The following is a 22,611-nucleotide window of genomic DNA, read 5'->3' as shown; positions in this document are numbered from 1 at the left end:
CAATCTATACGTACCCGCGTGTTACACGGACATTTAAAATATAATAATTTTATAATTAATAAAAATTATTATTCACTAAGTGATATATTTAAATAATACTTCCTCCGTTCCATATTAGTTGATCATCTTACTTAAAATAGTTGTTCCATATTAGTTGCCCATTTACTAAATCAAGAAAGAATTAATTAAATTTTTTGTATACTACCTTTGCAAATAATTCTATTTGAAAGTGTTCACATTTATTTGTAAACTTCCCAAGAATTTTTTTAAGGGGTGAATTAATAGACTTATCTTCTTTTTATGATTTCTTACTATGCAAATATAATCAAAACCAAGATTAACACCTAATATAACTCAAATTCTATAAATTTACCACTATTTAATGACAATATTAATATGGAAATCAATGTTAAATAGTAATGTACTCACTTTTTAATTAATTTGGTTATCCAAAATAATTTTGATAAAATTCTCGGTAAGATCATGGTGTAATATTGGTTTAAAATATGTATTATTTATCATATTAAATTATACACCATAATGTACACCATTCAAGTACACTATAATTAATGTGTAAATTTTAAAAAATAGATATTATATGATGGTATTATGCATTTAGTTGATTGTTTAATTAAATTTATTGTATAAATAAATTAGTTACTTTTGGTTAGTTTGTGGTGTAAATGTTTGGTGTATATCATACTTTATATATTAGATTGAAATGTACACCAAATTGTCACCATAATGTACACCTTAATCATATAATCATGGTGTTATGCACCATTGGATTGTAACATATAATCATGTTCAACTTTATCAATCTTCATAAATCAATGTTATATATATAGTTGGTTATAAGTTGGTGTTCGAATTTCATTATAAGAATAATGAAGTGGACACCAATTTTTAACCATATTATACACCATTTCGTATATAACTTTTTTTTGGTGATGTAAAAAAAATATGATTGTGTATTTCAAATTTGATTATTATAACGGTTGTTTAGTAGGTTCTTTAATTTTTTTTTGAAATGTATTGCAGGAAGGTATGTGGATTTCAAGATCAATTGAAGGAGTGATATGTGATGCAAATACCATTTTAAAAAAAAATAAAATCAAATACCAAAACTTGTACCAAATATCCATATGAAGATTAGCACTGTTGAGTTAATTTTTTTTTATAACACTTTTTTTTTTCATAATCTAATTGAATGTTATTAGCGGATTTGAATTTTATTGGTTGTTTATTAAACATTTTTTTTAGAATCATATTTAATCATATGATGTAATTAGTTCTATTATTTATGTTGGTTTTCCTTGTGGTATTAAATGTCATTTGAAAAAAAATGGCACGAAATATCAACTAAATTGGTATATTATATGGGGTAGAATTCAATAATTGTTGGTATATTATATAGTACAAATATTAGTATTATTATATGGTACATTTTTTATATTATAAATTTTTAATGTTATTCGTAAATAGTGTCATATAGTTTTAGTGTAATTTCAAGTTCTATACTACAATGTATACCGTTTTAAAGAATCAAATTATATACTAGTAAAATTGTATTTACAAATAAAAATATATATATTGAAATCATATTGTACATCAATTGACACCATAATAAGATTTCATATTTTTCTTTTTTACAATATTACCTAAAAGAATTCTATTATTGATATACAAATTAGTATGCATAAATAATTATTGTGGTATGCAAATGGTTATTATTAGGGTATGCAAATGTCTTTTTTTATTACTTTGCATATATTGGTACTTATATAATGGAACTTAAATTGATTTTTTTTTTTTATAAAAGAATTGAAACGAAAATGGAGAGAGAAGAACAAATTCAAGAGTAATTGTATCAAATACGGAATGTGTTAAATGGTAGAAATCCTATTAATTAGGCAATAAATTCTCCCCCAAAATCAGCACTAAAATTGAAAAAATCAACCAAAAAAATGAGAGAAAGAAACGTGCATCCTAAAACATAGGATCTTTAAGTAAAAAAATCATATTAAACTATAATTGTCATTGAGAATTTCAAAGTAAATACGGTATGCCAAAAATTGTAATGTACATCAAATTGTCACCATAATGTATACAATATTAAAAAATTTATATTAAAAAAAACATGTTTATGCCATTCCATATCCTAATTTCCAATATATATATATATATATATATATATATATATATTATTCTGCAGATAACTTATACCAAGAAAAACAACATGTTAATACTATTCTATTTCATAATTTTACCACCATATATATACCAATTTTGCACTAAAATAATATCAAGAAAAACAAGAAGTTTATACCATTCTATATCATATATTTTTTTTATCATTATATTATTCTAAAAGTAAAAAAAAACGTAATTGAAGAGAAAGGAAAAAAAATTAGAAGTGTAATTGTATTAAGTAAGAAAGAGGGAAAAAAGGGCAAAAATAATGTAACCAATTATAGTTGTGATTGAAAATAAAAAAAAGTAAAAATAATAAATTATGAAACACATAAAATCAGTCCACTAAGCTAAAAAATAGGTAAAAAAAATCGTATAAAGATATGTATATTTATTAAGTTGTCAGGTTTGTAATTAAAATGATAATGTTGTAAATAAAAAGAGTAAATTAACATTATGTAAATTAAAGTCTTAAATTGAATATTCTAGTAATTTTTCCTATTAATTTATGATTATTTTATCTTGATCAAACATCAAATACTTCAAATATTTTTACGTGTTTGTTCTTCATTCTTCTTATATCGTTTGAAATTTTTTCTATGTCAACAATTAACTAATTCTAACTTTTCACATGAAATATTACTATGATAAGATCAATTGACATGTACATACATTTAACATATGTTTTATTCGAAATATTCTTTGCTATTTATAATAGAAAAATGATTTAAAGGTAAAACTAATCTTAGTTAGTACAAACACTATATAAGATCGATTTTCTCAATGTGTTTATTAAATATTTTAAATTTTAATTTGAACTATATTAAAATAGATATGAATTTTCTAAAGAAGATAATGGAACTTCATATTAGACTAAAATAACGGAGAAATAAAATGTAATTATACATTACATCATATGATGGCATAGCCGTATAAAATTATTAATTTAAAATTAAACTAAACAAAATCCATCACTCAAATCACATAAAAAAGTCATTCATTATTAATTTTTACACTGTATATAACTATTACTTCATCAACTAATGTTTTAAAATGGGTTATTTATTTTTATTATCTAATCTACGTTATATTTTTTCTTCTGGAAAATTTGATAAAGGAATAGTATAACGTACTCTCTAATTAACTGTAATTACATATGTCTTTTTTTTTTTTGCAAAATATAATTTGTAATATTTATTTTTAAAAGAATTTTTTAGTGGGTTACTATTTTTTATTTATTTTTGGTTAATTTAAGATACAAAGAATTTTAAATTACTTTTTGAATTTTAAAATTGTTGAATTTTTGTTAGTATTTTATTATGCTAAAAGAAATACAATTCGTGATATAATTGGTTTAGTTTACTAATTTTTACTTAATCGGATTTTAGAGTTTGTGTTTTAATGGGAAGTTTTAAAACTGCCTATTTATATTCTCCTTTTTATTTAAATATATAATATAATTACTATTTTTAATTTTAAAAAAAGATCATTCAAATATTTAATTTTTAATTTATATTTATATAAATATTAAAATTTGCAATTTGTGTCATATAATTATTTTTATTTATTAATTTTTAATTAATCTGGTTTAGTGTTTGTGTTTGAGTGGGAATGTAATGGGAAGTTTTAAAACTGCCTACTTTAAGTGTAGATGCATTGTTGGATCTTTTGATGATGGTATAATCTTGTAAAAAGGTTTAAATTAGGTAAATATATGTTTTTAGGGTCAAAAATTTCGCATACGACGCCCCGGGGCCACCCTAAGGGACCCCGAGGAGGACCCCAACCTTGGCCAAGCAGCAAATTGCACTTGGAGGGAATAGGTCCGCGTCGCGGAATAGCTTCCCTAAGAAGCAAAAATTTAGTTTGCGACGCGGTCGTGTCGCAGACTCTACTGTCTCAAAATTTAATTCCAAATATCTTCAGGGAACAGCTTTGCGTCGTAGACTTGTTCTGCGACGAAAATGCAGAAATCGATTTTTACTTCATTAAAGAGTCCAACTAAGTGAGGGGTATTTAGGGTACTTTATGGGACGTGTATATAATGATTTTAAAGTCAATTTACCTCACTTTTATCACTCAAACACAAAACCCCAAAGATCAAAACCTAAAGTTCCTCCTTCTCTCTACTCTCTCTCCCCTCAAGAACTCCATTGAAGAAGATTGGAGCTTCAAGAAGAAGACCAACTCTCCAAGGTTTCAACTCGGATTTTCGTGGTTAATTCATCAATAAGGTATGGTTTCTTATCACTCTTGGGATTCCTTTCCCCAAGAAGCCCCTTCAAGATGAATTTCAAAATCTCTAATTTCTAGGTTTCAATCCAAAAACGCGGGTCTTCTTTCTAAAGTGAAATTGATGTTATAAACTGACTTTGATTGATGTTATATGAACAATTATGGATGAATTTATGTTGTATTGGTGGTTTCTTGAAGAATTCCCCATGAGACCCATGTTTCTCTTTCTTTTCCTAATTCTAACCCTAGTTTGTGTTGGATATTGATTGAAGGCTATGAATTGAATGTGATGTTATGTAATTCATGTTTGTATGATGATTCTACCCTAGGTTATGTATAATTTCTATGAAATTAGGGTTGAGTCTATGAATGAAGCCTTGAAGGCTATGAAGGGAATATGTCAATTGCTTATATTGATGTTGATTATGTTATTACTTCATGAATTACCTTGTATTATGAATTGTTTGGTAATTGAAGTATGGATGTTCCATGAAGGGAAAGAAGGTATGAAGGTTGGTTCTTCTTTGAACTCAAGTATGAAAGGTGAATTACTTAGATTGTAATGATGATATACCTAATGTGTTGTTGTGGTGTTGATGATCTAGTTTCGTCATCCTTAACCCTCTACACTTAAATTAGCTATGAAGTATGTATGTATGTTATGGTATGATTGCTATATGATTGAAAGGTAGTTTTCATGATTATAATGTAATGTAAAGTGAAAGGTTTACTCACTTGCTAAGTGTTTCTAAAGTGAAAGGATTGTTACTCACTTATGAACACATATGAGCTATTATGGTAAGATGTCTACATAAGAGTCTAGTAAAGGCTAATGTGAACTTATGTGATGACTAAAGATGATTACAAAAGGGAATTAGATGCTTAGAACCGAAAGGGCATGTAAATGAGATGGGGGTCTCACGTTTAGTAAGTACGGTTCCCAACATGGGTTTCCTCACGTTTAGCAAGTCCTGATTACCCACGGTATGTGTTGTCTCATGAGATGGAAACCCCCACGTTTAGTAAGTTAGGGTTTCTAGAAGCAATATCCTTGACCCTTAACTATGTGCCCACATAAGACTCTAGCGTAGTGGATCCACCTAGATAGCTATGTATGAATGGTTACACCTTAGGCAAGTGTTAACCCTCTCTTTTCGGTGTGGGAGTAGAACACCAGATTCCATGTAGCTCTCATGGTCTATGTCGGTTATTGCAATATTTCCCTAATGTAAAAGTAAATGAAGGTATGAAAGGTGTGAACTCTTACTAGGGCTTTCTTAAGGGTTTCTACATAGTGTAAGGGAGGGTATGGGACTTCTCTTGCACAATGCACTTGTGGGATCCTAAGAGATGGTTGTAGTAGTGTTCTCTTATGATTATGATGATTATGACTTATGTATGTTGAAGCTATGTTATGTATGATCATTATGAATATGGTAATTTATGATGAAATATGATCTTATGAATGTATGCGTGAATGAGGTTGCTTAATGTGATACTTGGCTTTGAATATGATTATAGGGTTCTATTCTTTGCATTGCACTAATATTGCTTGAGTTATCTACATGTTGGGATGATATTATGTTGGTTTGGACTATGATGCTTACTTTGTGTGCATATTGAATTTACTTGGTAAAAAGAATGTTTTGACTAAATGTCCTTTTATGCATGTTTCAATGGTTTTTATGCATAGTAACCATACTTAGTACGTGTGTTGTACTAACCCATATTTTCTCCTTTTTCCCCAAACATTTAGGTTCGGGTCGTTGAGAATTCAAGCTTACTTCTCAAGACACTTGGAGTTGCTTTCCCAAGTTGGTGAGTCCTCAAGTTCGAGGACAAGACCCTATGATCTAGCTTCTATGTTTAGTTCTTTGCTTATGTTGAAAGACATTGCTGTACTTTCCTATTTCAAGACTTCTTATTGATGTAAGGGCTAAGTCCCATTTTCGATACTTCTATGTCTAGATGGTACATTGTGACGAAGTTAGATTATGTATTTCATATATGAAGTGAAGTTGAACTTCCAAAGTAAAAGTTTTAAATCTTCCGTGATTTTATCCTATGATACATGTTATGACGAATGCTAAGGGCTTGTATAAGACCTCTTCGAGGTCGAATACGCCGATAACGACTAGGGGGTGCTCTTGGGTCGTTACAGGCATCATGCGTCGGTGCGTGGAGGCTAAGTTGTGGGGGGGGGGGGGGCAGACTAGGGCGTTGGGAGGAAAGAGGTGTTTAATATAATTTAGAGTGTTATGAATAATACATGTACTTATACCAGCACTAACGCACCAAATCTGTAACGACCCTAAAAACGAACTAGTGAAACTAGAGCCTCACATGTGAGTTTGGAGTTGAGAACTTGATGAAATGATGAGAAATGACCGTGACGTTCGGAAACTAGTCATTTGAACTAGTGAGTTGTAAGGGTCAGCTTTAAATGGTCATATATTTTAGCTCAAAATGAATTAGGTGGACCTTTACCTATCCAATTAAAGGTCTCTGAGTCCTCTTTCCAACGCCACCGAGTTTGCCCAATTCCGACCTTGGAGTAAAAAGTTATTCCCGAAATAGTGAAGCACTGTCCAAAAGGACGAGTTTAGACGGGTTTAGTGAACACTTTTAAGTTTAACTTTGTGGGTCCTTAATTCTTTTCCTAAGTTGAGTTCCTATTATTCTTTGCCTTTCCTAGCAATTATAAAGCCCCCTTTTGACCAAAATTCTTTCATTTAAGTCACTCCAATTAGAATAAAGAAAGAAACTCACCTCCTCTCAAATATCTTTCTCTACAATCCTCCATTGAAGCAGGTCAAGAACTAGGATCTAGGGTTTGACGATTTTAAGGTGATTCTTTCTCAAATTTGCTTGGGGATTCTTAGTTAAGGTATGAGGATCCTTTATCCTTGATTCCTCTTCCATTCAAGGAGCCAAATCAAAGTGTTTTGAAAGTTCTTCAAAAACTCAATAAAGTCCTAATTTCGGTTCTAGCATGAGTTCTTGCATTAAATGATTTTTAATGATGATTTATGTTATTATTGATGTTTATTGATGGTTTTAAGAAAGAAAAGTCCATGAAACCATATCTTTCCAAGTTTCCTAAATTTTGGCTTATGAAGTGGGTTGAATGTTTATGATTGAATGATGATGGAAAAATGCTTAGGTTGAGTTGAGTAGTTGATTGCTATTATTATCTATGTTTATATATTGAGAATTGTTGAAGAATTGAGGAATGGTGATTGTGGCTTTGGAAAAAGGGTAAGTTGTCCTAACTTCATTGTTAATGTAGAATGGATATATAATTGTGATAGGTTGATGTGTGATCCACTTATGGTGGAGGTGATTACTTATTGAATGTATTATGATTATGGCCTTGAAGGCATTATATGAGGAATTGAACTGTTGACATGATAGCATATATGTGAATGTGATGTAAAGGAGTTGAATGAGAATCTAATGAAGTAAATGTAATCATGTTGTGATAATTGCTAACTTGCTTAATATAAATTGTGATCGTAATTTAAGGGATTGTGATGGGGTGTTTAGGTAATATTCTAATTGAAATTATGTATAACTTTAAAATGAGATGAGGGATATATATATATATATATATATATATATATATATATATATATATATGGTGTATATGTATGCATTTTGAGCAGCACACAAATTTTTGGGCAGCACCTTTGAAGGACAGCTGCCTAAGGGATAAACATCACTTGTTCGCCTATATATTTTCACCCCTCCTTTAGTAATTTTGTTTTCCTCAAGCCTTAGAACCTTAGAAACATAGCTAAACAGATTGTTCGTCAAAATCACAAGAGAAAACTTGGTTCTTCTGGCTGGAATTCGAGACACACACTTCTTTTTGGTAAGTGACAAAATCTGTTTTTGAGCTGGGTAGTGTTTGGTATTTTATGCATATCTCTCGATCTAGAACTTAGTTTGCAGTGAATAAATATGATTTGGAAAGCTAATTTGTATACCTACAACTTTTATGTTTATGTAAAACTCTTATTTAGCTGTTATGGAATCGAAATATGGGACGCAACATAGGGCAAGTTCTGCCCAGATTTCGGAAATTGAAATCCTGTATGATCAGCTGTAGTGTTTTGAATATATCTTTTTGTACAAAATATATTTTGTGGTGATTCTTGTTTATTTGCAACCTTTAGAGATGTACCTACATCTTTCGTGAAGGTTATAAAGTTTAGTTTTTCCATTTTCCTTTTCAAATCTAGCTTGCGACTTGAGGTACCAGGCTGGACAGATTCACTGTTTTGGGAGCATAGTTGTATTTGTACATGCTAGGCTTACTTGTGATGATGATCCTATTTTACGTCAACATTATTGAGCTAATAGAAGTTAAAGAAGTTATTTTATTGTATTTTTAAGGTTGTATATACTCGTGACCAAGTTGAGGACCTTGAAACGTTGGTTGGTCTACGGTCTGAACTCGCAAAGTTATGTTGGACTGTTTCTTTGCTAAAGCACTGAGGTTTTGTATAAACTTGTACTTGCAATATTTTAACTGTGGGAATATTTGAAATTTGATCTTGGTACCTTGGCTACCTCTTGTCACTTTGCATTTTCATGTTGGTATCCTTTAAGACGTTAAAGACGCTCATGTAACTCGCCCACTTGTACAGACTGTTTGATCACCTAGCATTCTTGTTGGGACCTTGTCCTTCTTGTGGTTGTGACTTTGTCACTCTTGGCATGCCTCTTGATTCGGATCATTTGCCATCTTGACTCTGGATTTTTAGTCCGTCTTATGAATGGAAGTTGTCCATTTTAAGTACGAATTAGAAAGTCATTTTTAATATGGTTCTTGGTTCTCTTGATTATTGGGCTTTGACCCTTCTTGATACAGGGCGTCGACCCTTCTTGATACTTGCTTGTGCTTGGTGTGACGACATGATGTATATATTGGGCGAGCCTTGTTATTGAATCTCTTGGAAATTGGTGCTATGAGCATTCTTGACACTTGGATATTTAAATGTAGAACTTGATGCCCTTAATGTGAACTCTAGTTACTTGATAAGTTCTACACCGTGTACGTAGTAGTATGAGATGTTATCTACATATGGCACGAGTAGCCTTTGAAGGTGCTAAAGTGAGTTCTCCAAGTCTATATGACTAAAGTGAGAAGTATCCTAAATGCATGAATGTGTCCTAAATGACTTTAAATAAGAATGTTGACTTATTGTCTAAATGATTTGTTGAATGAATCGATTATATTAATGAAGTGAGTACTTAGTATGTTACCTTGAAGCATGATGGTTCTTGTCAATAGTAGCCTTGAGGAACACTTAGGTGTGTATGAAGAGGTTGTATGGGCGGCCACTTCATGCCTCACTCAAGTGTGTCTTAGGGTAACTTTAGATAAGGGTCCTTGGATGATGAAATGAGTTACGTGGTGAAAATGTTGAGTACGTCTATAATGTGGTTAATGTCTTATATGTTCGTTATGTTCTATAATTTATCCATGTTCGTGAAGTTTTACTAAAATGGCATAAGACATGACTTTCAACCAAATGTCCTAGCATGTTTTTGCATGATTTCCATACTTAGTACTTAATTGTACTAACCCCTTTCTTTCCCTTTTGACTAAAGTGTAGGGATTTGGAGATGTTGATATTCCATGGTTGATGGATAGGTTTCTAAGGTGTTTTGAAGATGAAGACTTGGTGAGTCCTCATAGATTTGAGGACAATAACCAACATGTTCCTTTATGTCTTGTAGTCCTGTTATAGTTTTGAGTGGGCTTAGTCCCAATGTTTTATTCAAGTATTAGATGGTTTTGAGACATATTGTATAAAGTCTAGAAAGTCTTCCGCTTGCTATTTAATGAAAGTATCTTCGTGTGTGAAGAAAATTTTAAATTCTCCTCTATTTTTTTTTGTATCGTATGCAATGAATGATCCAAGAGGCTTGTATTTGACCTCTTCGAGGTCGAATATGTCGGTTACAACTAAGGGGTGCTCTCGGGTCGTGACAAAATCCCATTAGAACTCCGAAGTTAAGCGTGCTTGGGCGAGAGTAGTACTATGATGGGTGCCCCCCCGGAAAGTCCATGTGTTGAATCCCTCTTTTTTGTTGAAATTACACGATCGAATTTCAAGGTAATCCCATCCTAGTACTACTCTCGACCAAATAGTCTATAAGGTAATAACATGCAACACGCATGACCTAGCCTCGCTCAATAAAAATAAATTATACAATTCTTTTTAAAATTCAAGAAGAAGAAGAGTAGAAGATTAAAAAAATTATGATTGAAAAATGAGAGGAAACCCCTCTCTTTGTAGTCAACAAAGGGTAGTATGAACAAGTGTTTTTTGTGTCTTATCCGAAAAGTCATGAACTTTTCGAGAAGTCACAGCCCTTTGGAAAAGTCACAACGTATTGAATTAGTCACCACTCTTTGAAAAGTCACAACTCATCAAAAATGACAACTTTTTGAAAAAAGTTACAACGTATCGGAAAAGTCACAACTTATCAAAAAAGACCTTTCCGAGAAGTCACAATCCTTTGATAAAGTCACAACTCATCGAAAAATCATAACCCTGTGAAAAAAGTCACAACTTATCGAAAAAGTCACTACATAAGTTAGGGATATTATAGTAATTTAACATTTAAGTTAGGAGTTCATACTTTTAAGTTAATAAAATAATAAATAAATAATAATAATAATTAAAAACATAATATAATAATAATTATAAATAATAACTAATAATAATAATAATAATTAAAAAAATAAAATAATAATAATATATATATACATATACTAATTTTTTTCTACATGCATTTCTAGTATTTTATTTTTGGGAAAAAGGACAAATATACCCCCGAACTATCGTAAATGGTATACAGATACCGTCCGTCATACTATTGGGACATTGATGCCCCTGCCGTCTAAAAACTAAAGCATATATCCCCTTCACTCTAACGGAAGACTAAATAGGGACATGTGGCGCAATCTTATCCGTCGATCCGATATTTAATCGATGGATAAGATTATGACACGTGTATGTGAATTAGTATAAAGGGTATATATGATCTAGTTTTTGGGCGGCAGGGGCACCAATGTCCCAAAAGTATGACGAAGGGCATTTGCATACCATTTACGATAGTTCGGAGGTATATTTGTCATTTTCCTGTGTCTTCGGGCTCAGAATCTACTGGTTCTGGATTGGGATTTTCTCGTATAGTCTTTTCTTGTATAGTCTCCTTAGTTTTTTCTTTAAGTAATTTGCAGAGGGAATTTTGAATTATTTTTTCTTTTTTATAAAAAACCCTTAGCTTTTTTGCTCGTCTCTGCCACTGTATTGAAACTTGTTGGCAAAATTCTTACACTTTTTGGCAAAGTGTCAGCCGTCAACGGATTTGATGAGTCTTTACCCGTTGCCGTTTGACCGGGACTAGCTGTACCTTTAGCTGTTACAATAGTTTTTTCTACATTCGTTGGGGAATGTACACCCGTCTTATCCATTTTGAAATGAGTTGGAGAACTCTTTGGTTGTTCTTTGGGATAGTATGGTATTTGCAATAGTATGGTTTGATTGGTAGGTTTAAGTAAAAAATGTATTCTTTCTTGTAATGACTGGATATGTTGAGTCATTTTTCCTTAATACCAATATAAATGTTCAAAGTTAATATTGATATTTGATTTTCAAGTTTTTACAAGGAGTGTTCTAGGGGCCGGGGTTGGGAGGGGATTCACCCGAACCCCCTCGGCAAAAAAATAAAATACAATATAATACCAATATAAACGTTTAAATAAATAAAACTAGGTTTAGGTAAGAATTTAGATAAAAAGATGATGTATGCTGCGGTTTTAAAATTTTAGTTGTAAAATCCTACTCAGTACTCTCTCTTCCTGTTCTATTATCTAGTTTAGTAGCATTTTGTTGCTAAATCTATGTAATTTCTCCCTATGTAATTTCTCCCAAAATTACTTTTTTTTTTAATTTTAAATGTTCATCTCTCTTTACCTTACTCTTTTCATCTCTTTTCTTTAACCCATGTTCTTAGCACCTGCTTCTTTAACCACACCCTGGGATACACAGTCCTTTTGGTTTTCTGATCATGGCGGACTTTCAACCTCCCTAGGTATTTATAGGTTAATCTATCGGGGTTACTAAGAAGGTAAAGAACTAACCATTTACTAAGAATAATTTAAAGAACATATGAACATGTTAACATTATAATAATATGAACATTATATTATACATAATACATCATAATACATACATAATAACAAAACATACATGATATAGGGAGAAGATAACTAAGATCTAGAAATCAGATAACTACTTACATGATAATGGTCGGAATGAGGTTTCCCTTTCGGGAGTCCCCGGGTGACCTTGCAGGTACTTGTTGGAAAATAAACACTCACACTCTTTGTACAAACACAACAAACACTCACACTCTTTATGTTTTTTGAAAGGGAAGGGGAATATGTAAACTATTACTTAGAACCAATGCCTTTGTTGTATGCTCTGCTCTCTTTTCGCTCTCTATTTCTTGTGGCAAATGGTCCTCTATTTATAGCTGAGGATCCGGATATTAAATTCGGATTTCAAATTCGAATAATCTTTCTCACCTGCCAGGTGCTCTTTGGGCCCCATCGTCACATGGCTCGTAAAGCTTTTTCAAATTTTTAATGGTCCTTCTTTGTCTTGTTTTGTTAGTGGAGTCGCCTTTGTAGTAGTGGAGTTGTCTTTTCTTTGTCTGACAGTGGAGTCTTAGTGGAGTAGTAGTAGTGACTTGTGATGTCATTGCTTACGTATTCTTTTTTGTCTTCTTCTGTTGACATCATTGCTTACGTATTTGTATTTTCTAGGTATCCAGGTTGTGAAGTGCTTCGGAATCAAAGCTCATTCTTGAATCATCATCGTCATTTGGGTCGTAGTGTTGAGTAAAATGGTTTATTGATGGATCGTTCTCATCACTTCTACTTCCTGTGTCTTCGGGCTCAGAATATACTGGTTCTGGATTGGGATTTTCTCGTATAGTCTTTTCTTGTATAGTCTCCTTAGTTTTTTCTTTAAGTAATTTGCAAAGGGAATTTTGTATTATTTTTTCTATTTTTTTATTTTTTTTATTTTTTGTAAAAAACCCTTAGCTTTTTTGCTTGTCTCTGCCACTGTATTGAAACTTGCTGGCAAAATTCTTACACTTTTTGGCAAAGTGTCAGCCGTCAACGGATTTGATGAGTCTTTACCCGTTAGCGTTTGACCGGGACTAGCTGTACCTTTAGCTGGTACAATAGTTTTTTCTACATTCGTTTGGGAATGTACACCCGTTTTATCCATTTTGAAATGAGTTGGAGAACTCTTTGGTTGTTCTTTGGGATAGTATGGTATTTGCAATGGTATGGTTTGATTGGTAGGTTTAAGTAAAAATTGTATTCTTTCTTGTAATGAGTGGATATGTTGAGTCATTTTTCCTTTCTCAGTCTCTAGTTTCTCAATTGTCTGGTTTAGTCTTTTAAATCCCTCAGTCATTGAAGAACAATGATCGCAAAAAATTATCTTGTCAGTGTCCTTTTGGATATTGTATTGCAGGAAAGGTCTTGTAGTTTGTCTTAAAGCTGGGCTTATGAAATAATTTGGTCCAAGAGTTCCTCTAGCATAGTCTAGTGCTTCATTGAAATCGTTGAATCCTTTAAAAAGTGGGGTAGGAATATCTTTGATTGAGTCTATTACTTCTATCCATGTCTGAAAAACTCCTGGTAATCTTCCTTGGACTACTACGTAGATTCTGAATTTTTTGTCTTCATTCTTGTCTGTAAAATAATGACTTAAAGAATTTACCACTGAGATGAAGTAACTATTGTCTCTAGGAACTTTGTTGTATGCTATCCACAAGTTGTCTATTAGGCATCTTTGAGGTTTATCTATCTTTGTTTTTGGTTTTACCCTGAAACTTAGATTAGATGGGGGATAAAAAATTAGATTTTGTTTCCCAAAGTATAGTCTCTCGGTGCTTGCAGTATTTAGTCTTGTTTCTTCTAATCTCGTCTGTGGCTGAAATAAAGTATTTCTTAATAAAGTTTGCAGATACAAGTCTTTGTCTTTTTGTCCATTGTTAGTTGAGTTGGACGCCTTGTCTTTGCCTGTACTCATTCTGAAAATAAACAATTAGTTTTCATAAGTCTGCTTAGCTGATCTGCTAAGGAATTGTCTTTTCCTTTTATATGTTCTAGAGATATATTGTATATTGATGTAGCATCTAAAAAATTTAGCCATCTTCTTTTACTACTATTTTTTCCTTCTATTTTCTGGTGGAATTTTACAATAGCCTCGCAGTCAGTTCTTACCAAAATTTCTTTTTTATTAATAATATATAATTTAAAACTGTTTAGTCCATAAATGACAGGTAAAATTTCTGCATCTATACTACTCATATTTCCTTTTTCTTTGTACTTTCCACTGTGATAGGCGCAAATTTTTTCGTCTTTCTTGTCTCCATATTTATTGTTCTTTGTTTTTAGTACTGCTCCCCATCCTTCTAGACTTCCGTCGGTTTCTACTATTGGGTAGTCGCTTTCTAGTGGGAGGGCTAAATCTGGTATATTTTTAACCATTTGTTTGAGCTTTTGTACTAGCTTTATGTCTTCATTATTGAAGGTTTTTTGCCCATGAATTCCAGTCTTAGAATATAAGGGTCCTACTATTTTTCCTAGGTCTTTAACAAAACTTCGTGCATAATTTAGTATTCATAGAAATTTTTGTAAGTCTTTAGTATTATCTAATTTATCTGGCATGTCGAGGACCTTTTTTGCTATATGGGGTTGTAATTTTATTTTTCCGTCTCCAATTTCTACCCCTAAGAATTTTATAAGAATACATAATTCCATTTTCTTTTTGCTAATTATAATTCCATTGTCGATAAACAATTTAAACACAGTTTGTAAATGTCCTAGATGTTCATTAGTATTGTTACTAAATACTAAAATGTCGTCTACATATACTAGAATGAAAATTTTATAATCTCTAAATATGTTATCCATCTTTCTTTGAAAAATCGGAGGAGCAGTTTTTAAATCAAAAGGCATTACCGGCCATTCGAAATGTCCTTCTGGACAAGTAAAAGCCATCCATTCTATACTGTCTTCATGCATTTTGACTTGCCAGTATCCAGATTTACAATCAAACTTACTAAAAAATTTTCTTCCTTGTATTCGATTTATTAATTCTGTTTTGTCTGGTAATTTATATCCATCCATTCTAGTGTTGTCATTAAGTCTTTTGTAATTGATTACCATTCTAGCTTTTCCTCTTAGTATTTCATTATGATTTCGTACCATAAATGCGGCTGACCTATGTTTTGAGGTTGACCTTCTTATTACTCCTAGGTATAATAATTCTTTTATCTGATCTTCAAATTCCTTTAGGTCTTCATTTGTGGACTCTATTGAAGCAGTTTTAACCGTGTATTCTGGGTTAATAATGTCAAGTCTGCAAGTTATATGATTGGCTTCCCAATGCTTTAGAGGTCTTTCTCCGATTATCTCTAATTTATTTAAGATGGAAATTACTTCTTCTAGGTCTTTTTGATTTTTTATGACTCCTATATGTTGTAATCCCTTTCTAAAATTGTAGAGTTCTGTATTTATTTCTATTAAATTATAACTTTTTTCTAGTTGTATATCAGATAAACTTAGTTCTAATAATTCAATTTCTTTAATCTCTTCTTCAGTAACCTGGATTTTATTACAATTGCACTCTTCTCCTTAATTACATTTTAATGTGTTTTTATCAGTATTTTTAACATACCTAGATTTCGTTGGAATTGATTATGTTGTTATTGAGGTCTGAGTCATATTTTTAGAGAATATTACTCCGTCTCTAGTGAGGAGACAACTTCCGTTGTTATGTAATAAGAAGTCTAATCCTAGAACAAAGTCTACTCTAATATTTAAATCTCTAACCCATATTTTTTCTAATTTATAAGTGGGTTTATAAAAATCTGCACATGTGTTTAGAAAACTTATTTGAGCATTACTAACATAATGTTTATATACATTTGACGACCCATCCATTTGCATGGCACTTTGTGGTTCTGGAAATTCTTTTATTATATCTAGAGGTAAGATACTTCTATTTATTATACTTTTCGTACATCCAGAGTCTACTAAGGCTAAAGTTTCTATTTCGTAGTCTTGAATCCTTATTCTTGTTAGTATTTTGATAGTATTAATTTTCTTGTCTTCATTACAAATTAATCCCTCAAAAGATTTATGGTTGAGGTCTTTTTCATTTAATAGTTTGATTTCTTCTTCTGGTATTGTATTGGTCTCTTCTTCTACTTTTTATTTTCCTTTTTCTTATTTACTTATTCTATTCTCTAAACCTTCAATCCTTTTTTCCAAAGATATTAAAGCCTCTTATTTTGTATTTATTGCTTGGTCTATAATTTTGATGTTAAATATTTTATTAATACACATAAGACATCCTTCTATATAGCAATTCATACATTTTGCTCTTCTGTCTTTAATGGGGTATCCTGTGCAATTAAAGCATTTTTGACTATCTAACCCTTTTCCCTTAGAGAATTGGTGATTGCATTGTATATTAACGAACGTAAAATCTTTGATGTTTAGGTCTAATTTTTCTAATCCTATTTCGTTTATAAGAGTTTCTTCTTCTGAATCAGATGAATCTTGTTGTCTTCCTTCTAAAGCGTCTATGCTTATTACTGAATATATGCTTTCATTATCTGACATGTATTCATCTACATTTATCAGGGTTTCTTGGAAATCTTCTATAAGTTGGGCTTTTCTTGTTCTACTATTATTTCTACCTGGACAAGTATTGGCTAGATGTTCTTCACTTCCACATGTAAAACAAGATAGTCTATTTTGTAAATTCTATTATTATTATTATGTTTTCTTACATGTCTATCCTTATTTAGATAAGGTTTTCTTGCCGCGGATTTTCTTAGGTAATACCTTTTCTTAGGTTTGTAGTCTTGGTTATTTTGATACGTCTTTTTGTATTTTCTTTTGGGTGTACTTTGATCATAGCTTTGCGTTGTGTATATATTCTTACAAAAACCTGTCTCGTTTTGTTTTAATTGTTTTTGTATTTGTATATTTGTACATTTTTCTTGTAATATTTCCATAACATGTTGTATTTTATGTCCAATAGACTAGCTAGCATTAGGATTTTGCATTACTCCCTCTCTTTTACTCCATCTTTCTTCTATTTCTCTTCCTAAGGCTCCGGGAAGTTTGTTGAAAAGTTTTTTTCCCAATCTCTGGTCAAACGCATTACCACTTATTGCACAATAATAAAAATAGTCTTTTAAAAAGTTCTTTATATGGCTCCAATTTGTGATACTAAGTTGTTCTAATTTTATTAATGCATTCTTTTGTAATACTACTAATCCACTATTTGGATCTTCTCCTGTTATTAGGCTGTGTATTTTATTAGTAAAATTATACGGGTTTGGTCCCATATTTACTAGTTTTTGGAATTCTTGAGGGTAAGCTACTTTGTACGCTTCCCATACTCCTTTGATTGATTCTCCTAAAAAGGTTTCCATGTATCTATACATAGTCTTTGCATTTGTTTCACTATAATGATGTATGTAATCTGCTACCACTATTCCTTTCCATACGTCTATTACTGAGTTCCATAATTGAGGGTCATGAGCTGCTATATTTAATATTTTTCCTCTATCTCCTCCGTCTTGAAGTTTGATAGGGGCTTCTATTGGCATTCTTATTCCTATTGGTCTAACCATTTCTGGTTCTGTTGTCGGATCTTGCCTAAATACCCGGTGTCGTGGTAAATTACCTATAGTATATTCTACTGGTGTTATAGGGGTTGTCTTCTGGAAGGGACTTGAACTAGAGGAAGCGGTTTCCATGAATTCTTTTAAACTACGTGTTGTCTCATCATCGCTTTCTTCTTGTCTATACCCATAATTATCTGTTCTAAATTTGCATTCTTTAAAGTGTTTTTCTACTGTAGAAATTTCTATTTCTCCTAATTTACAACCTTTACATTTAAATAAAGTTGTCATATTTGCTTGATGTATTTCTTTAGCTCTTGCTATCGATAAATCTACCTCATAGTCTTCTTCTTCTGTGATTTGAATATTCATGCCTTCCATGTTTATGGTTGATTCATTATCATCTAAATCGTCATCTAGTTCCTTTTGATCTGTATATTTATAATCAGTAAATCTAATTGATGTCTCTCCCTCATTATTAGTGTATGTAAGGTGGTCATTTGGCCTTAACATTTCTTTTTTACTAAATTTCTCTAAATTCCATTCTCTACCTGCACATTCTTCTGAATTTATTTTTAAAGGTTTCATTAATTTGATTCCTTTATTTCCCATTATACCTACCGCGTCGTCTATTTTTATTTTAAACCTTGAACTGTTGTTGGTTGCTAATTTTCCTATGAAGCCAACACAGACTAGTAAATTGTTTCCACAGTTCATTTTTTCGTAACCCTTAGTTTGTATACCTATTTTTATGTATTCTCCAAATTCCTTTGAATTTAGCATGAAATCTGGACTACAATAAAAAATTCCTCAATTATTACTCATGTCAACTTCTGTTAAACCTATTATGGATCTTTTAGATTCTGACCATCTATTATCATATAAAGTGATTAATACTTTAGTACCTAAATTTTTTCTAGTAAAACCTTTAAGTCCGATCACTACCAATCCCATATGCATGAGATTCATTCGCCTTTTTTGTATTTCTTGTATAGATTCTTTACTAATTAAATTTATGCTTTCACTATCGTTCTCCGATACAGTCAACTGTTCTTCTCTATAATGTTTGTATAAATGTGCTGTTGACGAGAAAAGTCCTGTGTTATAGAGAACTTGCGGATTTAGTAATTTTAATTTATTTTGCTTAAATATTTCTGTCTCTGTCTACATCTATTATTTCATCTAACTGATGACTACTTGGTCTAGGTGATTTCATCAGTCGGGCTAGCATATTGTTTCCTAGTCTATCTTGAGAGAAACTAGTCCTTCTTTCTTGGAAACTTCTATTCCTGTTTGAAAAAAGGTCCATGCTTTTTCTTTCCTTTTAAGTCTATCCTTTTGAGGGGTTATTTCGGTCTTTTTAAGTTGTTCTATTAATGTTTGTGTATCGTTTTCTTGTTTAGCTTCTTCTTTAGAGGTTTTATTTTCTAATAAACTATCCAATTTTTTGTTTATTTTAATTATTTGGTCTTCTAGGTTTTTATTTAATTCTAATAAAGCAAAAATTATTAGATTATTTTGTTTTACACTTATAGAGTCTGTTTTTCCTGGTGGTATGTAGTCTGATAATTCTTCAGGGTTGGCTTGAAATTGGGTTGTTTTTCTAAGTACTTCTTGATAAAAGGCGTTGTTCATGAAAGGGTTAAGTCTTTAAGTTTGCTTAGTTCTTTCTTAATTTCTTTAGTTTCTTTATTAAGGCTTTCTAATTGGTTATTTATTATTTCTAGTGGACCGTTAATTATTTTATTTGCTACTATTGTTTGTATTTTGGAGATTATATCTAGTTGTTGGTTTTTTAAAAAATCAAAATTTTGTTCTATTTTTTCTAATGATTTGTTTTGTTTGTGTTGCAGGTTTTCTAGTGCTTCTATTAGCTTTAGAAATCTATCGTCTTTAGACTGACTATGTTCTGCTGAATTTATTATTAAATTTGTAATAGTATTTAAATGTTGATTATCACTATGTAGGATATGGTCTCCTTCTGCGAAGTTACACTTAATTACTGATCCAAATTTTAGTCTTCGATATTTCTTTTCTGAAACTACTTCTAAGTCTAAATATTCTAATTTTTTAATACTTCCTATGTTTTTTGTTTTTATGCCAAATATAACGTTCTGTTTTCCCAATTTAGTTTTTCTATTCTAAGTTCTTTTATGTAGTGGTAAATTCTAGCTCCTATTGTAGGTATTTGTGAATCTAGCTGTTTAATTCGTTCGTGTATAGAAGTTATTTCTTGTGTTGTAAGTATGTCTGAATACAATTTTATTTGTTCTAAATATAGCTGTTTTTGTTCTATTAAGTGGTCGTAGATATCTAAATAATTTTGTCTTATTTTTAATAGATACAATGATTTTCTTGATCAATTATAATCTGTTTTTTCGTATGGTCTAAACCTTTTCTTGTATATTCTAGAGGGCATGTATTTTATTTTAATTCCTTTATTACGATGTTTATCCTAGATGGAAGGTTAGGTCACTAATGTATTTCTGCTGGACTCTTATGCGTCTATTTGCGTTTTGAATATCACTATCTATACTATGTAATTTCCACTTTAGCGCACTTAGTAGTTCTAGATTGACTAGTGTTGGTCTGTTTGATGTAGATAGACCTCCGTGATTGCAAAGTCTGTCTGATAAGTCTCTAGTATCTAGTACCTGTATATATAAATTTAGTGCCTTTTGTAGTGTCAACAACTCTGTCTTTATATGTATTTCTCTGTAAAAGTACCAATATTGTAATCTTAACTGGTTAGCAAAAGGGTGTTTTTTCATATAATATTTCTGTCTCTGTCTGGACTTTAGTTCCCAAAAACTTCTTACTCTGATACCAACATAAACGTTTAAATAAATAAAACTAGGTTTAGGTAAGGATTTAGATAAAAAGATGATGTATGCTGCGGTTTTAAAATTTTAGTTGTAGAATCCTACTCAGTACTCCCTCTTCCTGTTCCGTTAACTAGTTTGGTAGCATTTTGTTGCTAAATCTATGTAATTTCTCCCAAAATTACTTTTTTTTTTTTTTTTAAATTTAAATGTTCATCTCTCTTTACCTTACTCTTTTCATCTCTTAGCACCTGCTTCTTTAACCACACCCTGGGATACACAGTCCTTTTGGTTTTCTGACCATGACGGACTTTCAACATCCCTAGGTATTTACAGGTTAATCCATCGGGGTTACTTAAAAGGTAAAGAACTAACCATTTACTAAGAATAATTTAAAGAGCATATGAACATGTTAACATTATAATAATATGAACATTATATTATACATAATACATTATATATATATATAATTCCTGATATCGCCATTGCATGATATTATTATAGCCGTTCGAATATTAAGTGGACTTTCCTAATATCATAAGACACACAAAAAAAAAAAAACATGGAAGAGGGAACTACAAAATTCATTCATATGATTAGAGAAACTCTCATCTAACATAACAATATTACAGAAGGAATTTTATTCATACATAAACTATGAATTAGTCATAATAATAACTTTAAAATACTAAATGTTATATATGCACAAGCGGCCAGAGGCGGATCTATACATTCACAGTCTTGAGTTCACGAGTCCAATAGTTTTTGCTCAGATCCTATATATGGATTAAGAAATACACAAAAACATTTAGAGTTATTTGGCTCATATAAACATTATTATTATTATTATTATCATATATTAATATAGCTTATAATTCTTGCAAAAACTCATAAAGTTTAAATTCTGAATTCACCTCTACACATACGTTAGTCATATTTTTCATAGATTTTGATGTGGTAACCATTTGGAAATTGTAAGCCTGGAGATCGTACTATATCTCCTCCTTTAACTGTTTCCCACCTGACAATTTTTTAACATCCAAATTTAATTTAAGCATAGTTTTCATAATTAGTGATGCATAATTAGTAAATTAAGAAAATATGACTGAAGTTCAGACATTTCTGCTATTATGTATAAATTTCTGTTATATCTGAACTTCAAATAATTTGGATATAAAATACATTTAAAGTTTCATATAGCTGAAGTTCAGACATTTTCGACAAAAGTGGTTGAAGCTCTTAGCCCCTGTACTTGGGGAAAAATGTGTAGCTTCAAGCATAATGAATGATTGAACTTCAGCTACATATGTGCCTGGAGTTTAGGCATTCATACAAAAACAATCTAAATTTTAACCATAAGAAACTTCAGACTCCCTATCTCTACATTTATATTTTGTAAATATTAACTTCGAACATAAAAAATATGCAAGTGAGACCAAAATCAAATATTTATGTAACACTTACTTGTACTTAGTCACAAAGCAATGGAGAAATACTGCCATTTGCACCTTAGCAAAGTCTGCTCCAATACAATATCTTATGCCACCTCCAAATGCCATAAAATTTCTAGTTGTTCCATTTAGCTCTATTCCCTGTTAGCAATTTCAAC

At 31.2% G+C, this 22,611-nt stretch overlaps 1 protein-coding gene across 3 annotated transcripts in view; it reads right to left on the bottom strand.

The window, feature by feature from the left end:
- LOC125814458 (cytochrome P450 87A3-like) overlaps positions 1-22,611 on the bottom strand; it is a 145,993-nt gene that overhangs the window by 107,389 nt on the left and 15,993 nt on the right. For 2 of the 3 annotated variants that reach the window (XM_049493905.1, XM_049493906.1), the window contains exons 8-9: positions 22,467-22,594; positions 21,930-22,023 (exon numbers count right to left, since the gene is read on the bottom strand). In XM_049493905.1, the coding sequence (XP_049349862.1) occupies positions 21,930-22,023; positions 22,467-22,594 (222 nt within the window). Of the gene's footprint in view, positions 1-21,929; positions 22,024-22,466; positions 22,595-22,611 lie in introns of those variants that run through there. The other variant, XM_049493904.1, reaches the window with a different exon arrangement.

The sequence above is a fragment of the Solanum verrucosum genome, unplaced genomic scaffold (assembly GCF_900185275.1).
Source record: "Solanum verrucosum unplaced genomic scaffold, falcon-dt-bn FXZP01000268.1, whole genome shotgun sequence".
NCBI lineage: Eukaryota > Viridiplantae > Streptophyta > Magnoliopsida > Solanales > Solanaceae > Solanum > Solanum verrucosum.
Note: the sequence above shows the minus strand (reverse complement) of the source record. Positions and strands in the feature narration are given on the sequence as shown.